The following is a 14,098-nucleotide window of genomic DNA, read 5'->3' on the forward strand; positions in this document are numbered from 1 at the left end:
GATTAAACAACGTATGCTATAACTAGAATAAATTGATGAACTGAATAATTTGTATATGGAATGCATGCCAGACATAGCCTTATATAATTTAAATGGAACTGCAAGACAATACGTACTCTATAGATCTACATGTATATATCAATGATGAAGTTAATTGGTGCTATAACTGTAGCATAATATAATTATGCACCCTCGATTAGCCAAATACATGCAGTCTCAAACCTGCCAAAAACAAGACGAACCCCAGTTAAGGGGAATTTTGTGTCCCCTTACCTTTTCCATACATGTTTGGGATTCGAGGCATGCCCAAATACGGGAAAAAATTACATGCCTCAATTAACTATTAGCAACTTCGTGTGCTGTTGATGGCATTTCTGATGGACGCAGTGCGGGGCACCGTTTATGCGTCAATGGCAGGTAGAGGGTACAAGATGTGTCTAATTTTTATGTATGTACACGTAGACGTTACTTATGAGATAATGCTATTGTCTTTCCATCAGTTTTCCCGTTGCTTCTCGAGTAGTGGTTCACGCACAAACGAGATAAGTTTCTCAATCCTTGCCACCTCTGTGTCTTTGGTTCGATTCTTCTCCTGTGAGGACATGCAAACTACATGACTTTGTATAACAATAGATTCGGAAGAAACGAGGGGCTGGCAACAAGTGAAATCTTGTAATTAATAAGAAATATACTAGAAATACGCCTGTACGATATTAATACTAGGAGGTATTCCCCCATTACAAGAGCCCACAAGGAACCACGCCTTCTTAGGGAAAAGGGTGTGATCTCCAGTATTGCGGTGCGTACATGAATGAGGAGACTACACACTTTCCCTGAACCACAGTGATAGCCTCGAATCCAGCAGTTTCTACGGACAGACAGACACACAAACACACTACCATATATATACCTCGCTGCGCATGTGCACACCGAGGAATAACATTAAGCCCATGTGATTTTCATACAGTAGTAGGTTATACATATAACTCACCGTGAGGTTCTTCCGGAGGTTAGGAGAGAGTTTGAGACAGATGACGGTGCCCCTATCATCACCAATGATGACTATCGGATAGACAGGGTTGAAGCACACATGAGTCAGTTTAGTGCGCTTTTTCTGAATCACTGTGGGATTGAGTACGTGCACATGTAGAAAACAGATAATAATGTACACATAATACAGGTAAATGTTCATGAATGACATTGTACTGCTGCATGTGTCGAATTGAAGTACATGATACATTTACCTACTACTCTAGAGTGGAGATTTGAAGGGTGAGTACAAACAATGAAACACAAATTCAAAGTACAAGCTGGACACTAGAATCTAATTTAAAACTATAACTACTTCTGGGACGCCGTGTTCTCATCTTTCACAGCTACATGTATGTCACTCTAGCTCTCACCTGATTGGACGCAGAGTGGCTCGTACTTGTTGATACTGAGGTCAAACACATACGCCTTGCCACCTGCAGTTACAGCAGCAAATACAGTAGAGCAATATGGCGACCATGCCACGTCTCCAACAACATTGTTGAGGTCAAAGGAGAACATTGGATTCCTGTAGAGATATTACAGACAAAATTGATGCAAGTAGATCTAACATTAGGAGGCAAACATTATTGAGACTGACACACACATCACATTGCATGCAGTACCTTAAACGTACAGTCTGTATAAAATACGTTGTCAAGGTAACAAGGATGTAATAAAGGTCATACAGTCCCTTCCGTGTTATATTAGCCTCGAGGCATTACTTGGTAAGGGATCGTTGTGATATAAAACACATAATTTATAGCATGAGAATCCTCCCACCACTTATCAGGGGCATAACTAGCAATGAGGCAGAGGAGGCCCTTGCCTCCTGTACTATTGAACTTCAAGTGCCATGTGACTCAGCTTTTAATAGCTCTGGCTAGCTAACTTCTGGATAACTAGCCAACTAGGTATATAGAATGAGCAGAAAATGAGCTCTGTCACCGTCTTGTTGACGAAAAAAGGAGAAGAAGAGCAGGTAAATAGCAGTTATACTGCCATTTATCTGCATTCTAGCGATAATTAGTGGGTGTGGTTTTCGGTTAAACATTTTGCGGGGGCGTTGCCTCCTTCCTGTAAAATTTCTAGTTACTCCCCTGCTTATTATACAGCATGCTTAGTTACTTTCTAGTGTGGTCCCATATTTTGACTGTCCAGTCAGCTCCACAAGAGGCAAAAACATTTTGATGGAAAGGGTTCCAGCTGATGGAGTGTACTGCCATGTGATGGGCCTGTGAGATGTGTGGAGGAGGGTTGTGATGGCATACATCTACACACATGATATGTACACAATATAATTTCCTTGTATGTTTGTCCTAACCAAGTACCAACATGTAGTCAGGCTGTACACGTGTAGCTACGTACAGTACGTACATGTACATGTGCGCACACGCTTTATTTGTTTTACGCATTAATAATGATCATACATGTACCGTATTTACTTGATTAAACGCCCGGGCGTTTATTTCAGATCAAAGTCTTTAGAGGGGGCGTTTAAACGAGGAGGGCATTTAATCCAGGAGGACGTTTATTGTTATGTCTACTCGAAAACTCTTGCACAGCAGCAGTTATTGTGCTCTTTTTGGGCTGCTGTCTCAGCTTAAATCTATTTCTCAGCTTAAAAGTCATAGGAGTGCCCTCTGTGTCGGTAACTCTCTCTCTCCATCGATTCATCATAAAAAGTATTATTATTCTATGCTGCCATGCTTGCAACTGGGTTTCACATGCTATTTCAGCTCCACCCACAGTGCCACGCCCCATATATGGGTGATTATTTAAGATGGGCGTTTACAGAGCTTTTATCCTGGGCGTTTAAACGAGATGGGCGTTTATTCAAGGAGGGCGTTTAATCAAGTAAATACGGTATGTACTTGTAGGTGCCGGTAATTTTGTATTACAAAAATGTGTACCTTGTACACGTCGAGGTAGTGGGTAGTGTAGGCTTTAGAGCACTTGTAAATCTGGCCCTCTTCAGAGCCAACTAAGAACAAGTGGTCAACAAATGGACTGAATCCAATCGCTGTACCAGAGCCTGTGTATAGGGTGGACACAATAATTATTATACAGTACGTGCATGTATAAATAATACTTGGGATTAACTAGGAAACTGCCGTATACCAGGTTTCGAATGTGAGACTCTTTTGAATGCGAATTGCGAGTTTTTGCATAGGAGGCAAACGAAAGACCCGCAAAGGAGAGAGAATGCGCATACAGTTACTAAAATTGCAACAGTTGAAAACGCAATCAGGCTTGTACAAATGTTATTCGCAATGACAACTACGTTGTCAAAACTGGATATATGGTAGTATGTACATGTACATGAACTTCACTTGCTGTACATGTATAATATAGAATGCACAAATTGCAGAGAGTGCTTACTGAGTGTGAAATCCTTCTGCCCCTCGACACTGTTCTTGAGTGTAAGAGCATCTTGGAATTGAAGCTCATTTTTGACCAGTTTCCATGTGACCACTCGACCGTCAGCAGACACAGAGTAGAAGTTGAGGTTGCCATCCATATCATTTTTCTGCCAGCTCACCTACGCCATAAATAGAGTGTCCAATTTATCAAGTTACATGCATTGAAAAACAGTACTATACTGGGGGAATTCAAGGCCTAAAATGTAGCGTTTTGTGTGCAACCCCTCAAACAAACGCCACCTCTGTATAGTAACCCATAGCTTTGTTCCATAACAGTGTTTGTAACACAGCTAGAAATCGAGTGCCAACACTTTTTTGGGGGTGATAATTACATGCATACGAACACACCGTAGTGACTTGCATACCTGCCAGACAGGGTCTGAATGTTTCCCGGTGTTAGCGGTGGCCTTGTAGATGGCCTCTTTAGAGTTCTCTTGAAGGTCATAGACGAGCACAGTGCCATCATAGAGCCCTGCGGCCACTAGGTAGGGGTGCTCAGGGTGTATGTCCAAACACATCACTCCACTGGGGGTCTCAAAGATATACCTGGAGGGGGGGGGGGGGTAACATTGCATGTTATAAAAGTACATGTGTTCAGACTATTGTTACAGGTAAAAAGATCCTTATGTGTGCTCATTAAAATCGTACACTTGTACACAAAGCAATCATTGGTAACTGGCATTGAAACAGGAAATACCACGAGAAGACACATGCACTTTGCATGCTGGTGACAACGTACTCAGGATAGGTTGGGTTCTTCAGAGAATGGAAGCAAATCAACCCTCCACTGCCTTGATCAGTGAACTCATCTGAAACAAAAGGAGGCATGCTAAGCAAGGCACAGCTACATGTAGTACAGTGATAGTGGTCACCCCAACAGTGGTGCTGTAATAAAGAGGTGGCATGCTAACACACGTCAAAACACACGCTATGAAGACTTTTGGACTCATTAACCTAGCTACATGTAGGTGACCTGATTACAGGATTACAACAATAGACAGTGTTCACTGTACTCACAAGAACCACGACCCACAGCAAACAGGTCACTGTACAGAGGGTTCCATGACAGTGCTGTAATAGCTGCTTTTCGAGCCGCCTTGTCAAATTTGAACCGCCAGAGGGGAAGCATTGAGCCCACATTATCTCTAAACTGGTCTCCAGGGTCATCATAATACTTGAAATCTGTGTGTGTGTGTGTGTGTGTGTGTGTGTGTGTGTGTGTGTGTGTGTGTGTGTGTGTGTGTGTGTGTGTGTATGTGTGTGTGCGTGTGTTTGCGTGCATGCGTGCATATGTGTGTGATGTTCCTACAGTAGGGTCCCTAGCAGAGGAGGTTGGACGCGATCACTGGACACGATCACTGGACACGATCACGTGCATTACTTTTTGCTGAACTAACAATTTTATGTAAACTTCTAACTGGTTATGCACGCGGTCATTGTCAACTGAAGGCAATATTTCTGTGACTATCAGTAGTCTACCGTCATAAAAGTTATATGGCGATCACCTTTGGGTTCTTTGCTCACCTTACCATACATGTACAAATGTCATGTACATGTAGGTACTAAACAACTATAAAAAAAGTTATGCCTACCTCTGGCTTTACTGAGCTTATAACAGTCACCTGACTAGCTGTAAACTATGTAAATGTACATGTATGGTAAGGTGAGCAAAGAACCCAAAGGTGATCGCCATATGCTCGTTAGGAGTGGCACGTGAATGATCATGTAACCTCCTCTGGGTCCCTATAGCTAGTAGTGGAACTTTTATGACGGTAGACTACATGTATGTACAGTATGTACATGTATGTGCATTTATACACATGTACATGTGTTGCTTGAGCAGGAAAATTATGAATTGTGATGATGCGTGCTGGCGTGCCTAACCACTACCTGCAACTCTCAAATAATGTACTGTATGAAGTGAGTATTCACTTCGTAGCTAATTACCTTGGGCAATTTCATCGAATGTGTTCTGATTGACCATTCGCTCCATGATCTTGGCGGCAGTCTTCACTCGTGTAATGTCATCACTTGATATCTCAGAGCTTGAAGACTTCGTCTCCTTTTTAACTTCCTCACCTACATGTGTAGAAAATATGCAAGATTCTATTAACACAATTTACTGTACACTGTACATGTATGCTTACTTTAATTGTGCATAAATTATACATAAATAGCAAAATACAGTAATGAGATCCTCCATGCTTCATGTGTTACACATTTATTACAATAGCCATTGTTGTTCCTTGTTTGCTTGTACATTTGTTGTAGACATGCAAACACAAGGAACAAGAATGGCTATGGCAATACGTACGAAACTATGTGACTGACCTTTGCCCTTTTTCTCTTTGGCCTTGTCTTGCTTGATGAGATCTTCCACGTAGGCATCGAATATCTCCATCTGAGGTCGATCATAGTTAGTGAATATGTACGGGCATATGCACCAACTACACTACGTACGTACATGTTAGTATAACTACATATCTACATAATTATGTACATGATCGTAAAAGTACAACCGGTCTATACCTGGTTAGCATTGACTGAGAAGTCAGCTCTTGGAGGTGGCTCAGTTGCAGTACCCCTGTCCTGCATAAATGCAAGAACATACAACTGTCACATTGGGTTGTACAGCACGTTACAGTGTTTTATCGGCTACATGCTGGTAAGCTTGAATACGTAACACATGTATAAACACCGCGAGCACACTCTTTATGTGCTCCTGATCATCGATACACAGTAGACTAAGATGTAATACACTGTAGCTCCCTCAATGCTTTCTATGGTATCATTCATTGATCTCAGAAAAGTTTACGTACTTGTACATGTATGTGATAATTTGTTCCAGTGTTGTTAGTACATTGGTTTACATGTCCCAATAATTATTATTCATACTCAAACGGAGTAGAAGGATGAACGCAAAGCTTTTATTACAGAAGATAGTGGAACAAAAAGCCTACTCTAATTTTCTAAGCAATCTTGAAGCAGACACAAGGCACTTGGGGCACAGGTACATTATCTCATTGTCTCGTTGCTCAAAGGAACACAGTTTTCAGAGAAGCAGAAAATAGACGAGTTCAAGGAACTAGGGCAACAAATCAAAAAACACATGTCTCTAGTTCCAGAACTGCTAGACATTAAAGACAAGAATGCTTACTGTCAGTTTTCTCACAAAATAATGATGAGTTTGAAGAGCTGCAAAGTGGTTTTTGGTCTGATTACACATTTTGCATGCATAACTGCACAGAAATGTGTGTACTTGTTACGTTGACCATCATTAAATGAAGCTTTACTTACATGTGTGTGGAAATATATTATGGCAATATTTACTTACTCTGAATGGGTTATTGAGAGTTTGTGAAGCTCTCTCAGAGTAATTAAACTGGTTTCTCAATTGCTTCTGCTCTCCACCAGACTGCTTGTCTCCAGACTCTGGCCCCTCCTCCTCCTCCTACAGTGTAAACATGGGGACGTACAGTTGTACACAAAATTGACGATGTGCTAACACTGAATCATATAATGTACGTAAATAGGCCTAAATACAGTACAAACAGGTAATGTAAACTGCAAAAGGTCTTGTCCAAGTACAGTACACGCACAACACACAGTACATTATACTCAAGTAGTCTGTATGTATTATAAGTACTGTTGTACGTACGTACGTACCAATGTGCAGTACATATTGATGCCCACTAACTATTAATGTACGATAGACACTGTACCCCATCATCTTCGACCTCGCTTTCATCTGATTGGTCAGCATCCTTGTTAAGCTGACGCTGAGCCTCGTCACTGTCCTTATGCAGAAGATTGCTTTCCATGGCAAAGTGGATGGCTAGCTGATCAATGGCCGCTACCTGCACATTTGTGGAGTGTGTTAATTACTATCCACTACTAATTCACTGCACCAACGTTACCAGGTACATGTAATGTAGATGTGAATCATTTGATGCTTGAGTATACAGTACAGTATACATGTACATGCATGTACAAATACAATGTAGTAGGAAATGGCAGTGCATTAGTGATGTGTATAATTATTTAAGCGGGTGTTTTGCGTATAATGGGGAAAAACTGACTGTTAGTATATAATTAAACTAAGGTCGCATAATGCTTTGAGTGCCACTGCGTAGTTAGTCATTACTCCAATAACTCCTGACTTACGCATTAATATTTTGATAAATGGACCAAATTTTACGGTGTAAACGCAAGACAAGGTACCTGTTTGAAATGCTTGTCCTTGAAGTTGTAGCGAACAATGTTAGCCGGGGCATGTGGATTATCAGCAGTGAGCACTCGAGTGAACTCTTCCTTGAGCTCTTTCTCACCCAGCTCTATCTGGTCCTGTGTGTGTGTGTGGGGGAGGGGGGGGAGAGGGGTTAACACGAATAGTCAAAAGTACCATACAAATTATTGATGAAGTTTGCATTTATTGTACAGTTAATTATCACATGTATGTAATCAGTTAGAGAACTCGCAGTACATGTAAGTGTACAAGCATTTAATTGCCTGCTTAGGCAATGTCTAGCCAATAACAAAGTATATCTACATTGTACCTCTGGTCTGATGAGTTCCTTGGGTCCACCCCAATCCCCGTCAGCATCATCATACTCATCACGAAAACCATCCTCATCCTGAGGGGGAGGGGCAACTTTCAAATCTCATTTGTGCATACAATGTAAAATGTCCACAGTAGAAACTTGTACCAATTGAATAATAATGAGACCCTTCGGTTTTGCCCTTAGTACATGTACTTGTTTAAGTCACAGGTGTTACCGTATAGCTGATAATTTTCGTGGGGTAAAAATTCGTTCAACTCGAAAACGGTGGTTTTCGTGAGTAAAAATTTCTCTCATTGTCTGCACTGCATTCATACGATCCGGTAAGCCACGCCTACGTTAAAGTTTCATGGAAGTCAGATTGCCCACGAAAATAACGAATATTTTACCCCACGAAAATGACCCGCTATACGGTGAATCTTAATGTCATAGGGTCTTACATTTGATGCATGGCACAAGAATTGTTTATATGAGCACAGTACTATATGGAAGTCTGCACAGCGTTGCATTCCATATACTGTACAAATGTATAGTGATTAAATTTGGCGAATGAGGCAATTGAACTACATGTATTATTGGCGATTTTTAATTTAATGATCATGCAGCATAATCGTCGACATACTGGGACTGAGTGTCAAGCTAAACATTGGATTCGTCGTCCCGTCAAATTTTCCCGCAATACGGTATTATCTTACCTTTCTTCGTGGTGCTCTAGAAGGATTGTGCAGCCTTGCTTTGGACTCCATGATGCTCCTGCTCATGACCTGGCTTGCTCGTCGGAAGCTCGGGTTCCCAAGCTGAGTGAGTGTGCATGTGTGGATCGAAATGTGAAGAAAACACACACTTGGTGGAGTACAGACTACTAAAAATACCACAATGAGCTGTACATGCTATGCTAGTACACTCACAGCAGATGAGGATCCTTTCCTCAGTGTGGATGGTGGCTGAGGCTGCAATGAAAAGTATCATAACTAGCCCTTTTTTAATACACCAAGAGCGAGATCAAGAGCATGCACTTACACCGACATGGTGACTGTGCATTAATAAGAAACCTACCTTGGGGCCACCTTTACCAGCTTTTACTTTGCTCATGTTTCTTTTCCAGGTCAACACCGACTGCTTAGCAACACAGACCTTAACTTTTTAAGCTAACTGAATGAAAGCTAAGTATTCTTCTAAAAAAAACTGAGCAGTTAGCGGTTACTATAGAAACAAGAATGTTGACCTCTGACCTCTCCTCCCCTGTTTTTTAACTAAGTGGCATGAATCGTCAAAGTCATCTGTCCAATAGACATTACTTCAATGATTCGTTTCAAATCTGTCAAGAGTAGTGTTGCAGAGAGCAGATCAGATCAGAGAGCTAGAGATCAAGGTTTGTCATCTGAATCTACACTAGCCTTTTCAGCTTAGCTCACACATGCACCTTTCTTTGTTACAGGATGGTATCTACACTGGTGTCTTCTCTCTGGCTGCGTCAACAGATCACAAATGGTCTCAGGCACATCAAAATACTCAATGGTAAAGATTTAGTTGGGCGTAGTCCAACCCTCTGCGAGTGGTTGGGTATCATGACAATGTACGTTTTTGTTCCACTGGTACTTGAGGCAGAGTATGAATATCGTTTATTCTTAAGTGGCTGACAACCGCATGGCTCAGGGGTGCGATATAAAGAAATAACTTGACTACATCTAGCTATAACTGTTTTAGTAGCATAGATAGTAAAGGAAAGGGATTGGAAACGCATTACGTCATATGGCTCAATCCTACTTACTGACCTTAACCTCGATTACAGGCCCTTCATTGCGGCGTAAATTTGAGACCACATTGATATTGAGCATAATGAGTGTGTGCCACAAGCTCAAGCTCAGGCTGTGGAGTACCTCAAGAAGCTCATACTGTGCACAGTGTAGTTAAAGCATAGATTGAACTCTTTAATCTATGGTTAAAGGATAAAGGCTTCATGATGGCATCCATATCAGCAAAAAAGCTAGATTTATTTTATTCACGACAAAAACGTATTTATTATCTTACTGAACTTAAGTCTTGACACTAATCATAAGCATGATAAGTGTATTGTACTCTAAGAATGTCATAATTATAATATTAAAGCGGTTGCAGAGAGAATAAAAACAAAAACAGTGTATACACACACAAGCAAAAATAAACATGTACATGTATACTTAGTATGAGGTGAGGTTACTACATGTCTTATGGATGACATTGTTGAATTCATGTCTTCCTAGATGCTTTTCTTTTGTTGAGAGAGAGTGGGATCTGGTTGAGGAGGACTTGCACCTTTTCTTATGAGGTTTTTGCTTCACATCCTAAAAAGACAATAATTAATCACTTTAAAAAACATGATATAACAGTTGTTGTAAATCACGATTGGATGCCCTGATCACTCCAAAATCAGTTGCATACTACATTCTAGCATGAGTACTAGGATTACTGCAGATCCTAATCAGAGGAGGTTGGACACGATCACGTGCACTATTTTTTGTTGATTTTAATTGGCACAGCTTATTTGCACTATTTTTTGTTGATTTTAATTTGCACAGCTTATTAACTCCACGTAAACTTTTAGCTGGTGTTGCACGGTCATAGGAGACCGAAGGCAAAATTTCAGTGACTCCTGTAGCTTCTTTCAATACATTAATTAACCAACCTGCATTCTGAGTTATCAGTGCATAGGGGTGTCCAGTATATAAGCTACATATGACATAAGCTTGCTATCACATCAAACCTCAGCTAGCAAAGTTGATCATTATGGTAAATTTTAGACACAGTACTGCAACAGTTGAACCTCGATAATCCGGACCCTTTGTCCTAGATCCAGGCCAGATAACTGAATATGCCGGTAGTGCCATGTTAGCTAGGGCACGTGATTATAATTATATGCACAGTCGCAGATGATGAACACGTCTATCCTCCTTTTATTTACGCATGCGCAGTTTAAGGATACGCATGTTTCTTAATTACTGGTTGAACTTTGACCCTGTTGCACATAAATGTGCCCTACCTGATAATCTAGGTATCCAAATAATAGGAGGTCCAGCTAATCAAGGTTCTACAACCGTACATTTGCGGGGAAAAAATCATTCAACAAAACCGGTGATTTTCAAAAATGTCATTGCATGCATTCCGGTAAACCATGCCTATGTTTTCGTGGGGAAAAAATTTGTGGAACAGCTTGCCCACGAAAATAACGAATGTTTTACCCCACGAAAGTTACCTGCTATACGGTATAATGATTATATAGACAACATTTAAACTGTGATCCTAGTTCTACACTACATAATTACATGTATAGTCTTAACCCCACTTCCATCCCCCAGCTTCTTCTCAGAGTGACAAAGCACACCAGGAGTTTCTAGAAGAGAGGCTCCCAAACTCAGCATTCTTTGATATCTCAGCCATCAGTGACCAGAGCTCCCGCTATCCTGACATGCTGCCCAGAGCAGAGGAGTTTGCCAATCATGTCATGGAGGTGGGCCGATTACTATACTTATTAGACTGGCGGCGACAGCCCCTCGCGTGCGTAGCCCAAGGGACTGGCAAACTGCCTTTCCGTCACTCGTCTCAGCTGCAATGAGCATTGCAGCCTATCAGATTGCTCAACGTCATATTAGCCCTGTAATTGTAACCGCGCTTACAATTCAGGGGATTCAGTGCATTCCATAGTATAGCTAAATCTCATAGCAAAATTTAACCACATTATCTATAATGATATTCATGTTTGGTAGTGTCATACGATCTATACACTTCCGCTGAGACGAGTGACTGATAGGCAGTTGGCCAGTCGCTCGCACTACGCGCAGTCTATATGCTTATACTGTTAGCATGCTACTTCTGAGTGGCGATTTGGCTAACATGATGATCTATGGTTTTTTTACTGTCAGTGGTGTGTGAAATTAAATGATACTCCAGTATATTACACTCTAGCCACAAGCTGCATGTGCTCTTTGAACATTCTATCATTAGATATGAACACTCATGAATACATATTTGATGTATACGTACCATGTCAAGAGCACAGCTAGACTTGCTAATTCTTGTCTAATGAATCTGACACAGTTAGGAGTGAGCAACGATAGTCATGTGGTGGTCTATGACAACAATGAGAAGTTTGGACTGTTTACTGCCCCTAGAGTCTGGTGGATGTTTAGGGTGAGCTACATGTACATACGGTAGCTATACTTAATCTGTAGGTAGTTTGTACACATTTTGATCTTAGTTCCTAGAGTGCCATCAATGGGTATATCAATCACTTAATCTTAACTATATAGTCATATAGTAGGGTACATGACTGTATACTTCTCAACTACCCACATCCACAGGCGTTTGGGCATCCCCATATCTCAGTGCTAGATGGTGGCCTCCTCCACTGGAAGACTCAGGGCTATCCAATCGAACAGGGACCCTCTGATGAGGTTGGTAAGGGTAATTTCGAAGCAGAGCTGAATGGTGATTTGGTGAGGAGCTTTGAGCAGATGAGAGAGATACTGGCAGCAAATTCTAGTCAGGTTAGTATAACTTTGAACTTGACTTTTACCATGTATTCTAAGAGAGTATGCAGATCGATTTTATGAAAGCTGTGTGTAAAGCTGACAATTAATTATCTTTGCTTTAATCTACGCTGCAGGTATTAGATGCTCGTAGTGGTGGGAGGTTTGGAGGTACTGAACCAGAGCCACGCCCAGAGCTCCCCTCGGGTCACATGATCGGTGCACTCAATATCCCTTTCAAAGACCTCATCAATGAAGACACCAAACTTTTTAAAAGCAAGGAACAACTACAGGAAGGTACATGTACAGTTAATATAGGTGTTTGCAATTTTAATACTGTACAGTAGTTTGTTGGTTCTTATCCCATTGCGCATTAAATGTACCTCCCTTATCTCAGTGTTTCAGGCTGCTGGTGTCAATACTCATGAACCGATGGTGTCTACCTGTGGCAGTGGGATCACTGCAGGGATAATTGCCATGGCAGCACACATTGCTTTAAACAAGAACATCCCAGTTTATGATGTAAGTATAATCTGATTTAGCCACGTCAGTATAATAATTATACGTAGTATAAAATAGCATCCATAATTATTGTGGGTTTGGTAGCAAGTAAACAATAAACTTTATTCCCCCGGGTTGGTCCCTTTCGTCTAATCCTGTATATTGTGTGGTCCATGTTGGCTATTCATTGCTTTCCTGTAGACATTGCTTTCCTGTAGACGATACAGGAAGACACCCAAAGCCTTGCATCAGCAAACTTAAGATGTTGATAATTATTATTATTATTATACAATCCTTGTACCTTGTGCAGGGCTCATGGACAGAGTGGGTGCAGAGGGCACCAGGGGAGACTCTATTTAAAGCAAAAGAAGAGTAATTATTTTTTTGAGTAGACTTTCTTTTACTTAGATTTTTAATCCGTTTGTCGATCACTTTGGGATGAATATCCACGTGACAACAAGTATATATATTTTTTGTAAGTTTCTGTTTCGTTTGTAACTGTCTCAGTAAACCCACATATTTGTAAACAATTATGCATATATACGGGTAAATTTTCCCCCTGGCTTTGTCCCTAAAATTAAAAGTACATATAGTCCTAATGGCTGAAAGATTTGGCATGCGCTGCAGCATAATTTGTAAACAATTATGCATATACAAGTAAATTTTGTCCCTAAAATTAAAAGGAGTCCTAATGGCTGAAGATTTGGCATGCGCTGCAGCATATTTGTAAACAATTATGCATATACGGGTAAATTTTCCCCTTCGGCTTTGTCCCTAAAATTAAAAGTAATCCTAATGGCTGAAGATTTGGCATGCGCTGCAGCATATTTGTAAACAATTATGCATATACGGGTAAATTTTCCCCCTCGGCTTTGTCCCTAAAATTAAAAGTAGTCCTAATGGCTGAAGATTTGGCAATGCGCTGCAGCATATTTGTAAGCAATTATGCATATAATTTATATTACGGGTAAATTTTCCCCCTCGGCTTTGTCCCTAAAATTAAAAGTAGTCCTAATGGCATTATTTTTGAGTTGGTGGGAGGCAAGGATAGATTTGGCATGCGCTGCAGAGCACGTGAGTT

At 40.8% G+C, this 14,098-nt stretch overlaps 2 protein-coding genes across 2 annotated transcripts; one reads left to right on the forward strand and one right to left on the reverse strand.

Moving 5' to 3' along the window:
* Positions 1-420: 420 nt before the first annotated feature.
* On the reverse strand, positions 421-9,233 carry LOC135338338 (dynein intermediate chain 2, ciliary-like). Its single transcript, XM_064534438.1, has 19 exons — positions 9,068-9,233; positions 8,920-8,961; positions 8,707-8,808; positions 8,009-8,086; positions 7,674-7,796; positions 7,175-7,309; positions 6,787-6,903; positions 5,982-6,041; positions 5,784-5,853; positions 5,400-5,531; positions 4,470-4,634; positions 4,192-4,261; positions 3,818-3,998; positions 3,412-3,571; positions 2,943-3,064; positions 2,158-2,264; positions 1,404-1,558; positions 992-1,122; positions 421-592 (listed from the first exon to the last, which is right to left on the reverse strand). Exons 1-19 carry the CDS (start codon positions 9,101-9,103, stop codon positions 497-499), a joined length of 2,082 nt encoding a protein of 693 aa, XP_064390508.1. The 5' UTR covers positions 9,104-9,233; the 3' UTR covers positions 421-496.
* A 39-nt stretch (positions 9,234-9,272) lies between these two features.
* On the forward strand, positions 9,273-13,548 carry LOC135338387 (3-mercaptopyruvate sulfurtransferase-like). The gene is made up of 8 exons (XM_064534495.1): positions 9,273-9,383; positions 9,450-9,529; positions 11,347-11,498; positions 12,086-12,178; positions 12,349-12,534; positions 12,654-12,813; positions 12,914-13,038; positions 13,328-13,548. Exons 2-8 carry the CDS (start codon positions 9,451-9,453, stop codon positions 13,391-13,393), a joined length of 861 nt encoding a protein of 286 aa, XP_064390565.1. The 5' UTR covers positions 9,273-9,383; position 9,450; the 3' UTR covers positions 13,394-13,548.
* Positions 13,549-14,098: the final 550 nt, after the last annotated feature.

The sequence above is a fragment of the Halichondria panicea genome, chromosome 1 (genome assembly GCF_963675165.1).
Source record: "Halichondria panicea chromosome 1, odHalPani1.1, whole genome shotgun sequence".
Lineage (NCBI taxonomy): Eukaryota > Metazoa > Porifera > Demospongiae > Suberitida > Halichondriidae > Halichondria > Halichondria panicea.